We start from the raw sequence: 18,923 nt of genomic DNA on the forward strand, positions 1-18,923 counted from the left end.
CAAACATAAAACATGGCTGAAGAAGAAACCTCTAGTAGCAACACTTTTGCTAATGATGGAAGCTTCATGGAACTATTCAAAAAGAAAATGGAACAGCAAAAGGGTATTCAAAAAAGTAACCTCCTCGAAAAACCTGTGACCGAGAGTACCCGGGTCATTGAATGTGTACGGACTGACACTGACTGTCCATTGACTGACTCTAGTGAAGCAACAACTTCCGAGCTGAACAGAGAACCAACGCCTGTTCATAAACCTTATCAGGTTGTGCTATGATCCACTCACTACTGTCATAAGGCATACACAGCCTAGACACCCACTATCTGTTTCTCTGATATTATGCCAGAGTTCCCATTCTTTAGGCGATAGTTGGGAAAAGAAAGGCAATGATGAAGAGTATTGAGCTCAGGGAGAAACGCAAGAAAAGGAGAGAGGAATTGGAGGTTGTTTGTAGGGCCTTTCATTTTAGCATTGCAAAGATTGTCCAATGTATTACCATAGTCATAGATGTTATTACCTGTCTCTACTATTATGACTACCAAATTAGTATATAGCCTATAGATTTGTCAAGTAACAGAGGTATCGTTGTGTGATGTTATACAGTGTGCAGAATGTGTTTATGGTTTGAGCTCAGCTACATGCAATAAAATGACTTCTTCATGTACAATATCTCAGCTATAATAATAATAACAGGAGTGTACGTGTGTAAATATTCATGCACTCTTGTTAATAGATATAATTATAATACTCACCTAGATGTTGAACCTGTGGTATTTATTATAAAATTGCACTGCTGTGCTTTAACTGGGAAACCTCTTTCATTTACATTTTGTGACCCACTGACGAACCTCAGGAACAGCAAAGTGCAGAGGACCAGGACAACAAAAGTAGTGCGTGGAAGTCGTACATGGCTGAGGTGAAGTCGTATGAAGCCAAGAATTGTTCTGACACTGATGGCTTGAAGAGACCTCTAGTGAAATAGTTTGTGTATTATATTGCTAACAGCTATGTACTGAATCATAATGAATATTAATTTTTTATTTGTGACTACTATGCTCTGACTATGCTCTGTTCATGTACAAAAAAGTTAACTGGGCGGAGCCCCAAAAGTTACTGTTACGTAATCACGGTTACCCATGAATGTTATTAAAATTCCGCACTGTGACTGGTTTAGCTCAAAATGTCTACAAGTTTTACCAGTATAATAATTTATATAGCTAGCTAGAGAGAAGATCAAGCAAGCCTAGCCAGCAATATGGCCTCAACAGTTCAAATCCAGCTAAGACAACAGCCCAGTATGGAAAGAAATGCAGAAACACACACGTTTGAACAAACGTTACTGGACGGCTCAGTCAAAAAGCAAATAAGACCCAAGAGTGCCTCATATGCTGCTCTCCGCTCGGCAGTATTCCAACTAACCTGTTTGAGTGACTTTACCAGAGAGAAGATTGGCTCTGGATTTTTTGCAGATGTCTACAAGGTAGAATATTAACCAAGCACAGCATCTAACATAACCAGCACGTCTTTGTTCTTACACGTACACGTACATATATAATTACTCAACACTGTATAGACTCTATCTACATAATTATAAATAATTATTTGTGACTACTAAACATACAGATCGTAGATCTATGATAATAATTATGGCGTGTGTTTTCTGTGTGGTACAGGTGAAGCACAAGGTCAGTGATGAGGTAATGGTTCTCAAAATGAACAAGAGTAAGAAGACAAGCAAGCAGATGTTGAGTGAGATTCAACTCATGAACCGCCTCTCTCATCCAAACATTCTCAGGTGAGTGTTGACAGTAGTAAATTAAGCGTAGTATTAATTGTGGATGTTTTGACTGTGGGAGGACGTATTCATAAGTTACAGGCTGACTGGCTGGCTCATGTCTCAGTGTGTGTTTCTGTGCAATATAGGTCTGTGGATTTAGTTTACCTCTGTACAAGTGAATAACCTTTTCAAAAATGTAGGCTAATTGTAGCATTTTCAATAATAAGTACTGTGTATAATCTCGTTGGATACAGTATTAAATTTTGGTAACGTCAAATTAATGTATCTTCTCTTAATCTGTGTGAGATCCCTAAACAACAGTCATTGCGTAAACAGCTTTGTACACGTACATGTATATGCTTTCTATGTTCACTGTACAACAAACAGCTTTCAGCAACAGCCAGAAAGTTCCCAGCTTGTTCATACCTTGCTTCAAAAGTAAAGAACAAGCTGGCTTTAAACAGTGCTTACATTTGAAGTGTAGTAAACATTTGTATCCACGGAGACGAGACTGAACGCATTTATGACTGAGACGTGTTTTATTGTACAGGTTCAAAGGCTCCTGTGTGCACGAAGGACAGCTACATGCACTAACAGAGGTGTGTTTCTTATCTTAATGATTTTAGTGCAGCTGTTACCAAACCATTGGGCTTGTTACCCGACATTGTGCTTGGAGCTACACAAGTGCACAGTAATGGCATGTGGCATGAAGCTCTATACTGATCTGGTTTTTGATGAACTCGTTATTTGAAGCCTGTACATGTAGCTGCTAAAGGACGGCTTAATTATGTCTTGATTGGGTTATTACATTGCCATGGTGATGCACCCACTCGTTTGTGACATTGTGCAGGAAGTTTTCGGCACAAGCATGAAACAGTTGGGCTCTATAAGTATAGAATAAAGTGCATCCACCTGACCAAAATCAATTTTTGGAGAGTCTGGTCGCGTTTTTCCAATAATCATACTAGTTGATGAATCTGTCCTATATCCTGTATCTTCACACAGTTCATCAATGGTGGTTCCCTGGAGGACCAGCTCCATGATCGCAGTGTGGAGCTCTCATGGTCTGTTCGAATCAAGATAGCCAGAGACATCGCCCGGGGAATGGCCTACCTCCACTCAAGAGGCATTTTTCACAGAGATCTCAACTCAAGGGTACAGATTTTGTTGTTGTATGTGTTGAAATTAATACCTTGGTCAGGTGTAATGCTTCAATTCACCCCCTGTCAAGTGTGTGTGTGTGTGTGTGTCCACCAATAGGAAGTCTAGCTTATCACTATCGGTATTAGCTAGATTGAAGCAGTAGGCGGCGAATTATTAATAATTATAGTTATTATAATTATAGCACTCCTGAGTGCCTGTATAGTGTGAGGTATTGCTATTGGACTCTTCATCCTGCATTCTCAGACATGTGTGGGTGAGAAACAGGAAGCATTTTAAGCTGAAGCTTGTTTGACAGGAAAAGATTTGCTTTTTCTTCAACATGCCTAGATTACACTGAGCTTGTATGTTAGAATGATGGTAAATAAGTAAGCACAGCTGGAGATGTTGATACTCGTTCACTTATTCATACCGCCACCTGTACAGTGGTTGATTTGTCATACTAGTACGAACACAATTGACAGTTCATAATTCATTGTGCAGTTCTACACAATGAATGCCAGCAATCTGGGTTCGCTCAGTATAATTAGATCATGTTTGTCATAAATACTGCAATCTGATTGGTTAGAGGAAATGTTCTATCCAATTTAGAAAATCATGTACTTCAATAGAAAATCATGTACTTCAATAGAAAATCATGTACTTCACTTAGAAAATCATGTAGCAAAGATTAGATAAGAACATTCAAATCTGATTGGCTAAATACTCATGGTTGCTATGATCTAAAATGCTTAGACACTGTTTAGGAAGTTTCCACATGATTTAGAAGTCCTCAGGGCTAGTAGAACCCTCACTGCGTTCGGGATACTACAACCAGCCCTTTGGGCTTCTAAATCATGTAGAAACTTCCTAAACAGTGTCTAACTATTATTTAGTAAACATATGAATATCTGTGAATGATCTATAGCTATATACATGTAGCCAACTGTCATCACCCTCCCACACAACTAGTTGCTGTGAATATGGCCGTCGTAGCTTGTAACAGGATTTGACTATGCAGTATAATCTTTTATCCCTTGTCTCCATACATGTACTCGGAAGTAACTTACTTTTCCCATAATTTCTAGCTGTAATTGTGACTACTAACTTTTTTAGCGTATGCGTCAAATTCATCAATAGATATTTCACCAAGTCACCAACCCCTACCTCATTTTATGCTGTAATGTGCTAAATCTGGATCAGTTGCACTCCACTGGTCTCTGGCAATGGCCTCTCCTTATTCAGTGCTACTCATTAACCCTCCCAAACAGCACACTGATCCATAACATTTTGTTTAGGCCTCTTTAAGGACTTAATCCCTGAGGTGGTATGGAATTAATTTGTGTCGTGGAACTCTCCCGAGTGTGTTACTAAACCGGTGTTGATTTGTGTATATTTGTACTAATTAAAAGTAATAATCCTATATGTAATTTCCGCTGAATTTTCCAACATATAACAGATAGTGAAGTATATTCCCTAATGCCTGATGACAAAGTGGTCTGAAATATGATTCCACTGTTGATAAGTGCCAGCATACATAGTGATTATGTCCTGTTTGTGTTTGCCCCTGCCAACAAACTCCCGGGTTATACTGGTAACATAGCTAGTAAATACTGCCAACTGCTGTGCTAAGCAGCTTATTGATTTGAGAGTGTTTCTTTTGTGCAAATGAAATTATTTCATAACTACATGGCTTCGCTGCAGTACATGTAATATGTTTACTTCCTTCCCTCTGAAAGCTTTCATGGAGTAAAATAGACAGTTCTTCAGTCCACGTCTGTTAGCTGTGTATAGTATTTTGTATTTACATGTACAAGTATTCTATGAATCAATCTCTATCAATAGCAGGTACATGTATCAGTAATACATTGTATGTAACTGATTATACACAGCATAACCCCCCCCCCCACACACACACACACACACACACACACACACACACACACACACACACACACACACACACACACACACACACACACAGAATTGCCTTATCCAGAAGCATCCTAATGGAAACTTGACTACAATAGTCGCAGACTTTGGTCTTGCAGCCAAAATCAAACAAAGAAAGTGAGTCTATACAATAATTAGCCCGTAACCACATCGCTAATATTGAATTTCAAGGGGGTGTGTACTAGGGGTTCTATGTACATGTATTAAACTGAGGTTTGTTAAAGTCAGTTTTGATTAATTCATTGGTAACAACAGCTAGAGTATGTGTTTGTGATGCTCTAGGCATTTTAGTGTTTATGCTGCTTGGTGTAAATGGCAACTCTTAATTGAATCAATAATTTCTCTAGTTAGGTTTCACTCTAGCTCTGTTAGCACTATTAGTAACTCTAAACAGTGAAGCGAAGTATCACACATGGCTTGAATTACACACCATTATGCATTGCATGTAATTATGTAATTATATTGCACAACCACATAACCCTTCGTGAGTGCATGCGCAGTGTCTGGTGATTGTCCACAGCCCTTACTTTATTGAATATTCACTTAATTGCCCCTTGTATGTTCCAGTCTAAGTGGGATATAATCAACACCTTAATGTTTCAAAACATCCTATTACCATTCTGGGATTCAGTATGTGTTTGTCAGCATACACTACAGTGTTTATAGGTGTGGGCTATACCATTGTCTAGAGCCTATAGAGCCTTGCAGACTTACATGTACGTAATGTATTGTGTGAGGTGAAAGAGTATGAGAACAACTTTGTAAATATCTAAATTTGCCCCAATTTGTGTGACGGTGTAAGTGTTTACGCTTACCGTTAACATAGGCTTGCTCATTTCTTATATCGGTGATGTTATAATTATTGACCCAATTTGTGATTGTTTCAAGCCAAACTCTACATTATTCTTTCTATACATGTACTTCGCTACTTGCACAATGTTTATACACTGTGTTTACTGATTGGCTTTGTTTACACAATGGCTGCCATATACAGAGGCAGCGAGATTTAGCTGACTCCCCTGTGGCCAAACAAATTCACATGACCAGTATCATTCCAACAACATTCCCAGCATTGCTGGAGTGCTTGGAATATTTTTGCACAGCCGGTACCATGCTGTATTCATTGTGTCGTTAATTATTGTGTTGCGGTGTCAATATGGAATACGATATAGATGGTAAGACAGCGTGTGCATGGGCTTCAGGTGTGCATGGGCTTCAGGTTGGAGTGCGTTACTTGGCTATGCTATCACGTTGAAGTGAGAACAGATGAACTTTCTCTGCTGAAGATGCTGTGGGGATTAGGGTGTAAATTGTTCATGTTGGCTGGCTGTCTTTGATGTGTGGTAGTAGTGGTCAACCTTACAATCCTAATTGGCAGGCAGATGTACTTCATTACATTTAAATTGGCAGGTAGAAGTACTTCATTACAATTGCGAAGGGTGGATGAAAGAAATTAGCTTAGTTTTGCAATTTTTAAACTGGATCAGCCTTTCAGAAGCCCACAATGATTGACTGCATGGTGTAGTGGTATATACCACCAACTGTGTCCAGCCCCTAGGGTAAGATAGCTAGCTAGAGCTTTCAATGTGGCATTGAAGCCTCTTAACAGTATATCTTATTTCTGGTCAAATCTAATGGCAATCCTTACGAGCAAAATGGCAATTGTTGTAGCAAAAATCGTGAGAAGTGAAATTGATCCTAATTGGTCACATTTATGGTACGGCATTTGATATACATATCCTAAATACTGCCTGAAATTGGCTCAGTGAGGATCGAGGGCTGCTGGTTGAGATAGGCTAATGATATAGGCATCTCTAGTATGTGTCATGTTGTTTTAGTAGATGTTAATAGTTCAGGTTATAGTCAATGAGGCATAGGGTGATGACATAGCTGTAGATTTTGTTATGGGTGAGTAGTTGGTTGATGCCTCCACACAGTGTGGTTGGTTTTCTAACAGCGTAGGTGGTTGTGTGTGTGTAAACATTACTGTTCAGCCTACAGCTTAAGAGTATCTTTGACTGTACAGACTTACTGGCATACAAAATATTTGCAGATACTTTTACCACTATATTCTACAAAGTCCATTCCGAAAAAAGGGCAACCATTCAACTAGCAACCTCCCACCAAAATGGCATCCCCTATAGAGAACTAGTGGCTACCTCAAAACTTATCCCATGTTCAGAGGCTCTGTACACTGCATGTACATATGTTAGGCACACACGGTCACACAGATCCACACACATGCACACCACACACACACACACACACACACAGACTCAAGAGTTACACGGAAACAGTTGGTTCCCCCTACTGGATGGCGCCTGAGTGCCTCAACGGCAAGCAGTACTGTGAATTGGCCGACGTGTTCTCATTTGGAATAACACTGGCTGAGATAATGACCCGGATGCCAGCTGACCCTGACTTCATCCCCCGAACCTCGGTAAATAATATGTACATGTAACTCAGAAGCAAACATGTTTTGTGTAATCTGGTTGACCACTGCATTTAAAGAACGTGAATTAATGATCAGATTTGCTCTCTATAATCACCATGTGTTTAGTATATCGAGTCATTACAGTGTATGTGTTTGCGCGTACGTTGCTGTAGTGCAAAATGTGTGCACCCAATCTCTGCCAACCAAAATACCTGTTTAGAGTTGCAGGTTGCTATGTTACTTTTAACAGCTTCATTGTCTGGAGGCTGGCACCACCAATCCATGATTAGTTTTCCCCTATCAGATGTGGTCACCATTGTGGTAACATTGTGGTAACATTGTTTGCATGGAGGAGAGCGTGCTGGCTATCAGGGTTTCTCTGTTGCTAACCAACACAGTGCTGTGAAATTGAAAATCTGTTTACATGTACACTGTCCTAAGTACAGAAACCTGTGTTAACTGGTAATGCCATTCTGTGAGTAACTGTAGCAACATGCAGTCAAACAGTCAGCTTTTAAGTGTTTTAGGGTATCAATTACAGGTGTTGGTGCTCTATACTGTGTGTATTTTATTGCACATATGCTACCAATACACACCCACTGCACACGCTTGTTCACAGCATTACGGGGTGAACTGTGAGGCCATGCGGCAGCTGTGTTTGGGTTGTCCAGAAGAGCTCTTCCAACTCATGAGCAGCTGTTGTCAGGTGAGCACACACACACGACAAACACATTGAGTATAATAATTAGATAGCAGTATAATAATAATAATAATAGTAATTCTTCCATTATGTAAGACTAGTGCAATACCCTAGAATCTTGCCTTGGTACGTACATGTAGCTAAAGAGGTATTATATGTATGTTGTTTTTGTGTATTTGAGCAATATTTTTGGGATTGTCTACTTACTGTGAAATGTGTACACAGATAGTGTGTACACAGGTATGTTTGTACGGTAAACAAAACATTGGAGTAGGTTTGCAAGCTTTAATCAGGTGATTGCACATGTACCTATACTGTAACAATAGACTTCAACACAATATATGTAGGTGGCTTAGGCTGTGTGTGTATAATAATAGTAATTGTTTTATTGAATAGTGACTTGGCTGTTACTTGAAGCCTTTCTTTAATTAGGAGCACCTCAATTGTTGTTTAAATTAGATGACACTGCCACAATAAGTCTACTATAATCACTCATCCACTCAAACACACCATACAAAATACACTCACAGCTTGACCCTGATGACAGGCCGAGCTTTGAAGAAGTTGTTGAGATCCTCGAAGCCATTCCAATCGATGTTGATGACACAGTATCCATCGAAAAACCTCCAGATACCGCCTCAGATGATGACGTCTACTTGCGCAGCTGTTTCTCGGAGCCATTCCTGAAACTGACGGACACGACAGATAGTGGAGGGAGCAGTGTACATGTTGGGTATCGACTGAACAGTATTGGGTCATCTACAGCCTCTACTGGGAGCTCTTGTTGCAGCTACAATGAGGATTTGAAAGTAGTCTCAGACATTCCTACTTCCGAGCAAAACAGTATAATTCCATTGACACGAACAGTTGCTACTTCGAATTTGGAGCTTGCGAATAAAGCTGCAGTTGATGAGATCGACGGAGTTTTGAGAAGCAATTCGGAGTCAGTTATGAATTCATTAGATCAAAGCTCATACAGAGAATTGAAGAAAGCTAGCAGTCTAACTTTAACTGATAACGATAACGACTCACCAAATCTCAACTGTAGCATACAAACTTTAATAGCTGAAGACAGTCAAGTTCACACTAAGTTCGTTAATGGGGGAGGTGATTCTGGGATTGATCCAGGAGAGATGGAAGTGTTTAAATTTCCCCCATTGGACAACCGCTCTACCAAGTGCAAGCCTTCACCAAACTTTTTGAGCAAACTGGAAGATGCTATCGAAGAAGGAGACCAAACACCCATTTATTCCAGCCCCTGTCATAAAGTGACTCAAGAAGCCACTAGAAAGTTGATACCAGAAGCGTCCTCCCCCCATGGACTATCCCCAGTGAGAACTCCAAGTGATGGCAATGTGTCCTGCACCTACACAACACCTACAAGTCCGTATGCTCAGAGCTGGGCGTCGTCAGAATTCTCGTTTCATCTCCCCAACCCTTCTACCCCCTATGCTCCACCCTGTACACCAGTTACAAGACTGCGTCGCACTAACTCTTGTCCCTCATCCCCTGATTTGCACTCTAAAACTTTCCGGTTTTCTCTTGATTCCTCACACCATTTCTCATCCATGGACAGGGACAGTCCTGCATCATATCACAGGCGATCACAATGGGCTAATTCTAAAAATTCCACTGACTGTTTCGACCAAGACAGTTTGGATAGAGATGTCGAATATGCATTGAGACATAGAAAACATTCACATGATCCTAAACGCAGATCTGTCCATTTTGAGAGTGATGAGATTTGCACCAACCTGGATCAAGAACACTTTTCTAAGATGTCGCTGTCTCGCAACCGCTCTCACAGTAACCCTGCACAACCTATCATAAAGCACAGCTCATTAGCTAACAATGTTTACTCTCTCACACTAGCTGATTGCAAGGACACTCAAGCTTGCTCTAAATACCCGAACTCCGCACTATGTAAAGGCTATAACATTACTATGAGCAGCAATGCTCGTTTATCTTCATCCGTTCCAAACCTTTTCGATGGGCATCGTTTTAATTTCCTGTAATTTCCCGTGATAATTATGCAATACAGAATTTTTATTGTGTGCACTTTTTAATCAGTCATGTAATAAATTTTATCAGCATATAAAACGTCAAATCTGTGTCGATTGCACAAGGAAACCATCAAGCACCTGCATGGGGCAGGTTTTTCTTCTAAAGTGTGCAGGATGAACTATATCATGCAGTTGAAAAGACTGGCATGCACAGTATATAAGCTTTGACTCAATTATAACACCAATAATAATATTATTGATGTGTTTATTATATACCTCAATAATTTTGTGACACATTAATTATTGTGGAGTTTTCTATCAGTACATTTAAGCTGCACCAGATGAGCACCATTGCATGTGATGGTGAGCATTGTGAACTGAAGCTGCCGTCTTTCTTTGTTTTCAACAACTGCTGCATGAGAGGGGTTGCCATGAACAAACATTGTTTAAACATAATGCACTAATGCGAATGCATTCGTAAAAAATACACTGCATGCTTGTGACGGATTGACATTATTATGCGTATGGCTCTCCCCGCTCGCTTGTTCCCCTTCAGTGCTTTCTCCAGCCAATCTTAGCAACTTTCACATTGCAAAATTAATGTTTTGGTGGCTTAGTATAATTATACATGCATCCAGACTATGTTTACCGTTTACCACAAGTCCCATGCAATCATAATTATATAATTGGCTGTTTCAAGTGTGACCATTGTGATAGTATGTATTTACGCAAAATAGTGCTATATTGTGTAAGATAGTGGCATTTTCTTTAATTGTCTATCGGCTTAATATCCGTTAATTGCCACAAAAACCATAATATAGGGATTGATATCACTGTGTTTATAATGACATTGCTAAAAATTGGTGCTGTCATCAACTATTCAATCGTCTCCATGGCTGGCAGAATCATGTCAACACTTAATATGAAAGGTGATACAATTTATATCTGAACTTTACTAATTACTGTTTCTTCAGTGCTATATAAAGACATCACTACTAAAGGCCAATTTAGCACACTTCAAAATGGCTTGGTCAAGGATCAAAGGTGTTGCCTTTTTCCCCTTTTTATGGCAAACTCTCCTCACAATCATTCTTTGGACGCCTGGAAATCTCTACCTCTCCAATGGTACAAAATGGTTGTACTTTCAGTTTCAAAGCAAACTTGTGCATACACAAGTTAGCATCATCACTGCAACGCATGTGCCCTTCAATATCGCGTGGACTATTCTTGCTCACTTCGTACTGGATTTCTCTACTCCATTCATACAACATATGGGTTTAGCTTTTGCTATTTGGAATTTTGTTGTTGTTGTCGTGAGTGTTGCTGTCCAGAAGTTGTATCCGGCAAGTGCTTACAAGATTCAGTATTTGTTCATCTTTCTTTCATTTGCCACTTCCTTTGAGGTACTCTGTGGAGGGTTGTTTAATGAATTAAACTTTTTCGGTACACAGAGATTTGGGTCGTTGTTTTATCTCCTTATGGTGAGCACTCTTTTCTTTCAGTGGTCCACATTGCTTACAGTGTTGTGTTGGACATTCTTTGGAGGAGGTTTTGTTTTCTGGAGTATCTTTGTAGCAAAAAATGTGCCAGAGGTATGAAATTACATAATTATGTTGTGCATCTGGTAATCAGTGATAATGGTATAAATCTAATATTTAGTAAATGCTTTAATTATACAGGTACTGGCCTCTACATTCATGACTGCTGCTATAACCATTCTTTGCGTGATAGCACACATAGTGGCCAACTACCAGAAGAAACTAGCCTTCCAAAAAATTGAAAAGAGTGTTACTACAACCTTAGAAGTAGAGAAAGAAAATGCAAAACAGGTTCATAATTCATTCATTCATAGCTTTATCAACTTGCCCTGCAGGAAAAACTTCTTCTGTCGATTTTTCCAAAAGAAGTTGCACATGTGGTGCAGAAAGACTTGCGAAATTCAAGAGGTGTTTCTCAAATTTCTCAGTTCAGAAAACTTTATGTCCAGAGGTTCAAAAATGTTAGGTAAGCTGTTGTACTAATTATGCCTCGAGGCGTAGCCGCACGAGGGTATGGTAAAGCTGACTGTGTGTGTGTATTCCAGCTGTAACTGCTCAACGGTTACAATGCGATGAAAACTAACAGCTTTATAGGCTTCTAGCCACGTTCTCTTGGATTTTGATTCGTGGGTTAGCAAACTAAAGCTTCTTTCTCGAGTTATGGCTAGTTTGACTCACATTGAAGGATGTTGCAGTCTCTTCAGAATCTTTCGTAGCATCATTTCTTCGCACAAAGTTTCTGTTGAACTTATGAGTTAGCCTTGCACTAAAGCACTAGCTTTCTATTAGCTACAAAAATCAAAAAAGAGCTGCTGAAGTTCATAAAAATGCAACACGTACCCTTTTATTACTCATACCCTTGTAGGTTACCACCCGACTGCACCCTCATGACATACAACTTTAACTAACTCTTGTGCAAACCATGACGGCTTTAGTTATGAGACATCTATAGAGCCACACCTCAGGCCTCGGGTTTTCTTTAGCTCACTTTGGTCAATCTATGGTTGTTTACTGCATGTTGCGTAGAATAGAAGCTTTCTTTGAATCGTATTTTAGGCAAATTTGGCACTGAAAAGCTACGGCAAATTGGTAAACCATTGTCCCGATTGTCTGAATAGTCTGCTACATGAATGTATACTCTCTACTCTTTTAGTTGTCCATGATCGTGTGGAAGCATAATTATAATTTGTTGATAGCTCAAATCACCACCTCTGCTGAACATTTTCAGTATGTATACTCCTTACTCTTCTTGTTGCTCAGCCCTCTTTTTGTCGTGGAAGCATATAATTTTTGGTAGCTCAAATTACTACCTTTGCTGAACATTTTCAGTATTCTGCACAGCTCTTTACAGGCTGTAAGCACTGTGCCGTGAATTATATCCGAAAATCTCCGAGTCGGAGATAGTTGTTGATTTTGTACCTCATTTAATATGGATTCTTCCTGCGTTAATTTGCAGTATCTTATATGCTGACATCAAAGGATTTACGGCTCTTTCTTCAAAGGTTTCGGCCCAGCAACTTGTGCAGACTCTTAATGAGTTGTTTGCAAGATTTGACTATCTGGCTGAGGTGATCGATCGTGTCTTGTAAAATGTGTACTTGTACGATTAATGTTATTTTGTTTGTGTAGAACAATTTCTGTCTGCGCATCAAGATCCTTGGTGACTGCTACTACTGTGTGTCCGGGCTTTATGACTCTAGAACAGACCATGCTGTATGTACAGTGCAAATGGGGCTCCAGATGATTGAAGTTATCAGGTAAGTTAACTATTAGATCTCGTGTAAACATGTTCTTAACTTATCACAGACATGTGGCTGCTCAGACAGGATTTGATTTGAATATGCGGGTAGGCATTCATACTGGCTCTGTACTCTGTGGACTGATTGGTTCACACAAGTGGCAGTTTGATGTCTGGTCCAACGATGTCACCATAGCCAATGCAATGGAAGCAGGTGGCGTACCTGGGTGAGTGTTCAGACATTTTTGACCCTTGAAAATACCATTGTCAGTGACTTGAGTCACGGTCTATTTATAACCATGGATGTGGAAAAAAATTAAGAGGTGCCCGTATAATTGTACAGTACATAGATTAATACACCAAAGAGCTGAAGGTGACATATTTTCACAGGTAGATTTGTTTGCGTTTTCACTGTTTAGCTCATTTTGCTGGCATTACATTCTGCTAATCAAATCCTTGCTCAAGTTGTGACATTAATGTACGTTTCTAATTACTCACAAGTGGTTTTCATTGCAATTTCTAATTATCTGCACACATTTTTGCGTCAGAAATTAATAGCAGAAATTAATGCTCGCAAAAATATGTAGTTAGTTAGTGCATATGTACAACCAGGAGTGCAACATACATGCCCACAATTGCTTTAAAAAATTATACCTGAACTCCTAGTAACTTTTTCATCTAGGGAAGTACACATCAGTAAAACTACATTCGATGCACTGCAAGGTGCTTACAACGTTCAGCCAGCTGATGGCAAATCACGAAATAGTCTGCTAGCCAAGTACGATGTGGAAACGTTCTTTGTTACCTCCAGGAACAACAACAATTATGTTATGGAGGTAAATGTGTGATAATTAAAATATGCAGATAATTATGGAAGCTTATTTTATAACCTGCTGATCAGTCAGTGAAGTTGGCTGTTATTGTAAGTCCTCAATAACACAATTTCACAATTTCTATCAGGGTGAAACAACGAGCCTTCTCGACGAACTACCTTCAACTTGCTCATCAGATTCTGGTATAGGAATCTTGAATTCTAATTTTGAAAGTAAGTATAGCTCCTTATACATGTAAATCTATATTAACTAATTACCGGTAGCTGGAGAGCCGAAAAAGAAGAAAGGACTAAAAGTAAAAGAAAGGAAGCCTAAGATAAGTATTAACAACACAGCTCGTCTCTTTCTAGGCAACTACGAAGACAGAAAATTTGGAGTAAACGACATCCTAACAACACTAGGAGTTCAGGTATAATTTTTTTAAAGCAATTGTGGGCATGTATATGTTGTACTTATGCACTAACTATAACTATATAATTATACTTCTCTCAGAATCTGAAAGAGCAAAAGTCTACAAGCAATCCTGATAGTGACTTCGATAAACATCACTTTCTGATCCTACTAAAGGAAGCTCTCACTGACACAAGCACTGGTCATCTATGGAAAAACTATGCTATGAGGCTGACAATGCAGTTCAAAGATTACGCTTTGGAATCAAAGGTGAATATTATTTATGGCAAGAGAGGCATGCAGCACCTTCTAAATACTGCCTGTAACTTGCACCCACAGTTCGCAAGGCAGAAGTTCAGTGATCTCCAATATTTCTTTGTTGCCCTCCTCTGTATGCAGTGTCTCTTCTACTCCGCCCAAGTCACAGTCCTACCAATGACAAGAATCTCCACACACATATGCTTCTTGTTTAGCATTATATTCATATTTGTGCTTACTTTGATTTCTCTTTCGGACAAAACAAAGGTAGACAAAGGTAGTGTAGTGCCGTGAAGTATTGTATTAATGTGTATGTGTCTAACTGGTGGTACTTCTGTCTAGCTTGCTCATAATTATGTATAATCATCTCTTGCAATTAAAAACCTCTCTGATATAATAATTCTCCTCATGCAGTTCCTGCCGATATCTTCTTTCAAGCAAATAAATCTCTATATTCAGTCATACCGGGCACTACGCTATGCCGTAGTTCTTCTAACCTGGGTGCTAGCTCTTGTGTGCAGCTATAGCGGATTGGTGGGTACACAATGTCAATCTTTTATCACAGAAACGTGATGAACAATTTTTTCACAGATGGAATGCACACCTGATGCCCCTTACTTCAGGATTTTTGAAACGCTCGACCCACAAAACCCTAGATGTGAATATGCACACGTAAGTCATTTGTACATGTATAGTTCATTTGTGGGAGCAAATTGCTGAATAAGTTAGGAGAGTGTATAGCATTGTCCTTGTCTTGCTGCAGTACCATGAGGAGCAGTTGAACTTGTACCTTGTGTTCATAATAATGCCTCTGACCGACCTACCTGTGGCTGGACAGGTACTTGCTGCAACATTTGGACTTCTCACTTTGTTTGTACTACTTCCCTTTGGTTTCTTCGACGCTTTCCTTCACTTCTATGAAGCAAGACAAATCGGAAATTTTGAGTAAGATAGTGCAGAAGGAGTTATTAGCTTTCTACTTGCTCCTGCATGCAAGTACATGCAGTCTATACACTTTGCTGTTACTCTGTAGAGACTCAATGCATGGATATCAATAGCCTCAAATCCAGGTGTCATAGGGGCAGGCTAGACTCGCTTGCCAGCCCAATCCCTAGGATGGACTGGCCAGCGAGTCTAGGGGCAGGCTAGGATATCAGTATGCTATTCTAACAGATAACATATTTAGCATAACGTGCTAGATATAATTTTTATGTGTATATTTTTATGTAGGTATTTATAGTGTGTTTCCTTTAACGCTATCCAAAATGCCTCTAATTTTGCTCATAGCTAGATATACGTATACTCATATGCATGCACTATTCAAATTTCAGTGGCGCTTTGTTTGAAATGCTTACAAGCTACCTTTTCCGTATTTTGGTCATTCTCGTCTCCATCCTACTTGGCATTCTCTTAGCCAGAGAAAACCAATACACTAGAAGAAGCAACTTCCTGCGGCAGATAGATGTGAGTATTATAATAATCATGCAGTGTCTATAATTAGTATACAGAGTTTGTAGTATTCTTAGCGCACTATCAGGCACTAGATCAATATATATCTGCATGCTGTCTTGATATAATTATATGCAGGCCGAGAAGAAGCAGCGAGAGATAGAGATCATAGAGTTGTACAATACTAGTCTTCTTAACAACCTCCTCCCAAATCATGTGATAAGCCACTTTCTCAACCCCGATATTACTGCTGTGGTAAGTTCCTGCGGTAATTTACGCCTATATGCCTCGGGGTGTCTGGTGCATGTGTTAAGTTTCGGATTGTTAGCTTCACACTAGAGCACTATATAGCTATTTGGTCCATGTAGCTACAAAAGTAAGAAAAGAGCTGCAAGGGTGCACTGCAGAAGCAACCAGCCATTATGAATTTTTGACATCTCCGTGCAGATCCACCCCTTTTTACCGCTGGATACTTACCAATTAAAAAAAACCACCAACTCTTGATTTAAGGGCAATAATACGTCCACAAAACACTAAAAAGCTACAGTGTACACAAGTCTTTTCCTACAAATGTTTTATTCTCCTCTTCCATGCATAATTACAATGAAGGCATTTAGCACCGTGTTGCTTGGACATTGACTCGTTAATTATTGCTGAAACTTCTGATAGTCCACATACTATAATTATGTATCTGTGTATACAAATTATACCAGAGCACAGTATATAATTATTATTGCATTGGGTGCAGGATCTCTACTACGACTTCCACCCTGAGGCCGGAATTCTTTTTGCCTCAATCCCTGACTTTGCTGGCTACTATGAAGAGGAGGAATCTAACAACCAGGGGATAGAGTGCATGAGACTGCTCAATGAGATATTTGGGGACTTTGATCAACTGTTGACAGACAAGAGATTTCAGTCCATAGAGAAGATTAAGACCATTGGGAGCACTTACATGGTGGCGTCCGGAGTAAACCAGAAGACGGTAAGCAAATGCAGTTTTAAGATATAAAACAACACGTACGTTTCCTATGATAACTAACATTTTATATAGGGTAAAGTGGTGAAAAACTGGAAGCATTTGGAAGTTCTTCTGGAGTTCTCTTTTGCTCTAAGGGAGAAACTTCAGGCCATAAACAAAGAATCGTGGAATGATTTCCAGCTGCGCATTGGCATTAGTCATGGTCCTCTGGTTGCTGGAGTTATTGGAGCTAAAAAACCTCAGTATGATATCTGGGGAGACACTGTGAACCTTGCCAGCAGGATGGAGAGCACCGGAGTCAAGGGGAAAACTCAGGTAACTGTATATAGCAGGTAATTTCCGAGGGTCAAAACATTCGTGGTTGAACAATAATATTATTTACATAGATAGATTTTGCATGGTTGCTGCTGGTTGCTGCTTGCACTGCCGGTAAAGGTAGTCGACGATCGTTTCATTATAATATTCGTGCTCAGAAATTGGACCACAAAATGTTTGCCCCTGAAAATTACCCACTATTATGGTATACATGCATGTATAAGTTGACACAGGAGGTAAATTTATAAAGTGGAGAACTTTTCCTGTTGTCAAAGTGTGTGTATTAAACCATGGGCATGCATGCATGTCCTAGCAACTGTATGGAAGTAGGATATAATATATTTTATGACTGCATATTCATGCATGTACATATATGTACACCTGTATAGGTTGTTCAAGAAACACAGGCTCTTTTGTCTACTCGTGGATACATGTTTGACTATCGAGGTGTGGTGTCGGTTAAAGGGAAAGGCTCACTCATTACGTACTTTGCTCAAGACGTTTCTCCTAAAAAGAAATTGGCACAAAACTACTTGCTCTAATACTATTACATGTTCCAACTACAGTTAACTTAGATATAATATTATAGGTATAGAGACACTATAGCGTGCCTCATGCATATTGTGTACGGTGGACTCTAAAAACCCAGACATTTTACACACATTCTGTAGCATATTATGCACATACCCAGTATATGTATATCTATAATTTTGAATGCTGTCACATAAAAATTATTGCACAGAGTGATGATCACATGATCACCAGTCAACCAGCTTAGCTAAGTGGCAATAAATAATTTCAAATTATCTGTACAGTCTTAGAAGGCTTTTCACATCGATTATTTGGCATTGATGAGCAAGTTACAAACCAATTCTCACATTTCGCTCAATATCAGTGGACCAACAAATACCTCGGATAATAGCTCTCTCATCCCTTTCACGGGCAAAACAGGTTGATACCATTAATGATTATTATGCACTTTTATCGCTTGTAACATCGAAACTCGAGTATTATGCTGCTCCACTTTGTGCTAATTCCAAAGTCTGTTAACAACGTGGCCAAAAATACGGCACAGCAATAATACCACATACACCGTATTACTAGAATATTTTGCTGGTGAAAAACCTTTGTGAATGAGCCAAATCAGCAGAAAATTTGACCCTTTGCGATCTAACTATTGCGTTCTGGCAAGGATCGTGTGGTAATAATTTAGGATTTTATTGTTGCGAACCATCGCAAAATTCTAAATTTTTAATGCTTGCAAAACATTCTAGTAATAGTTACGGTAATTATAACGGGAAAATAATTATTAGGCGAGAATTATTTATATTTTGCGAATAAGACTGAATTGGCGTTATTAAATTGGTGTCTCGGGCATGGCTATGGCAATGACATCACATTGACATGCATCTTGAC

At 39.4% G+C, this 18,923-nt stretch overlaps 3 protein-coding genes across 3 annotated transcripts; all 3 read left to right on the forward strand.

The window, feature by feature from the left end:
• Positions 1 to 12: 12 nt before the first annotated feature.
• LOC135335674 (telomerase RNA component interacting RNase-like) lies at positions 13 to 1,110 on the forward strand. Its single transcript, XM_064531233.1, has 3 exons — positions 13 to 261; positions 360 to 440; positions 851 to 1,110. Exons 1-3 carry the CDS (start codon positions 13 to 15, stop codon positions 977 to 979), a joined length of 459 nt encoding a protein of 152 aa, XP_064387303.1. The 3' UTR covers positions 980 to 1,110.
• A 20-nt stretch (positions 1,111 to 1,130) lies between these two features.
• LOC135335668 (probable serine/threonine-protein kinase DDB_G0271402) lies at positions 1,131 to 10,108 on the forward strand. Its single transcript, XM_064531224.1, has 8 exons — positions 1,131 to 1,477; positions 1,671 to 1,792; positions 2,325 to 2,373; positions 2,780 to 2,929; positions 4,899 to 4,984; positions 7,142 to 7,307; positions 7,921 to 8,007; positions 8,532 to 10,108. Exons 1-8 carry the CDS (start codon positions 1,253 to 1,255, stop codon positions 10,014 to 10,016), a joined length of 2,370 nt encoding a protein of 789 aa, XP_064387294.1. The 5' UTR covers positions 1,131 to 1,252; the 3' UTR covers positions 10,017 to 10,108.
• A 137-nt stretch (positions 10,109 to 10,245) lies between these two features.
• Positions 10,246 to 18,254, forward strand: LOC135335667 (adenylate cyclase type 8-like). Its single transcript, XM_064531223.1, has 19 exons — positions 10,246 to 11,596; positions 11,684 to 11,833; positions 11,878 to 12,008; positions 12,999 to 13,110; positions 13,172 to 13,299; positions 13,349 to 13,507; positions 13,963 to 14,116; positions 14,241 to 14,325; positions 14,377 to 14,522; positions 14,606 to 14,773; positions 14,843 to 15,028; positions 15,176 to 15,295; positions 15,353 to 15,433; positions 15,525 to 15,706; positions 16,093 to 16,225; positions 16,349 to 16,465; positions 16,959 to 17,195; positions 17,265 to 17,507; positions 17,897 to 18,254. Exons 1-19 carry the CDS (start codon positions 11,027 to 11,029, stop codon positions 18,047 to 18,049), a joined length of 3,255 nt encoding a protein of 1,084 aa, XP_064387293.1. The 5' UTR covers positions 10,246 to 11,026; the 3' UTR covers positions 18,050 to 18,254.
• The last annotated feature ends 669 nt before the right edge of the window (positions 18,255 to 18,923 follow it).

Source organism: Halichondria panicea, chromosome 4 (assembly GCF_963675165.1).
Source record: "Halichondria panicea chromosome 4, odHalPani1.1, whole genome shotgun sequence".
Lineage (NCBI taxonomy): Eukaryota > Metazoa > Porifera > Demospongiae > Suberitida > Halichondriidae > Halichondria > Halichondria panicea.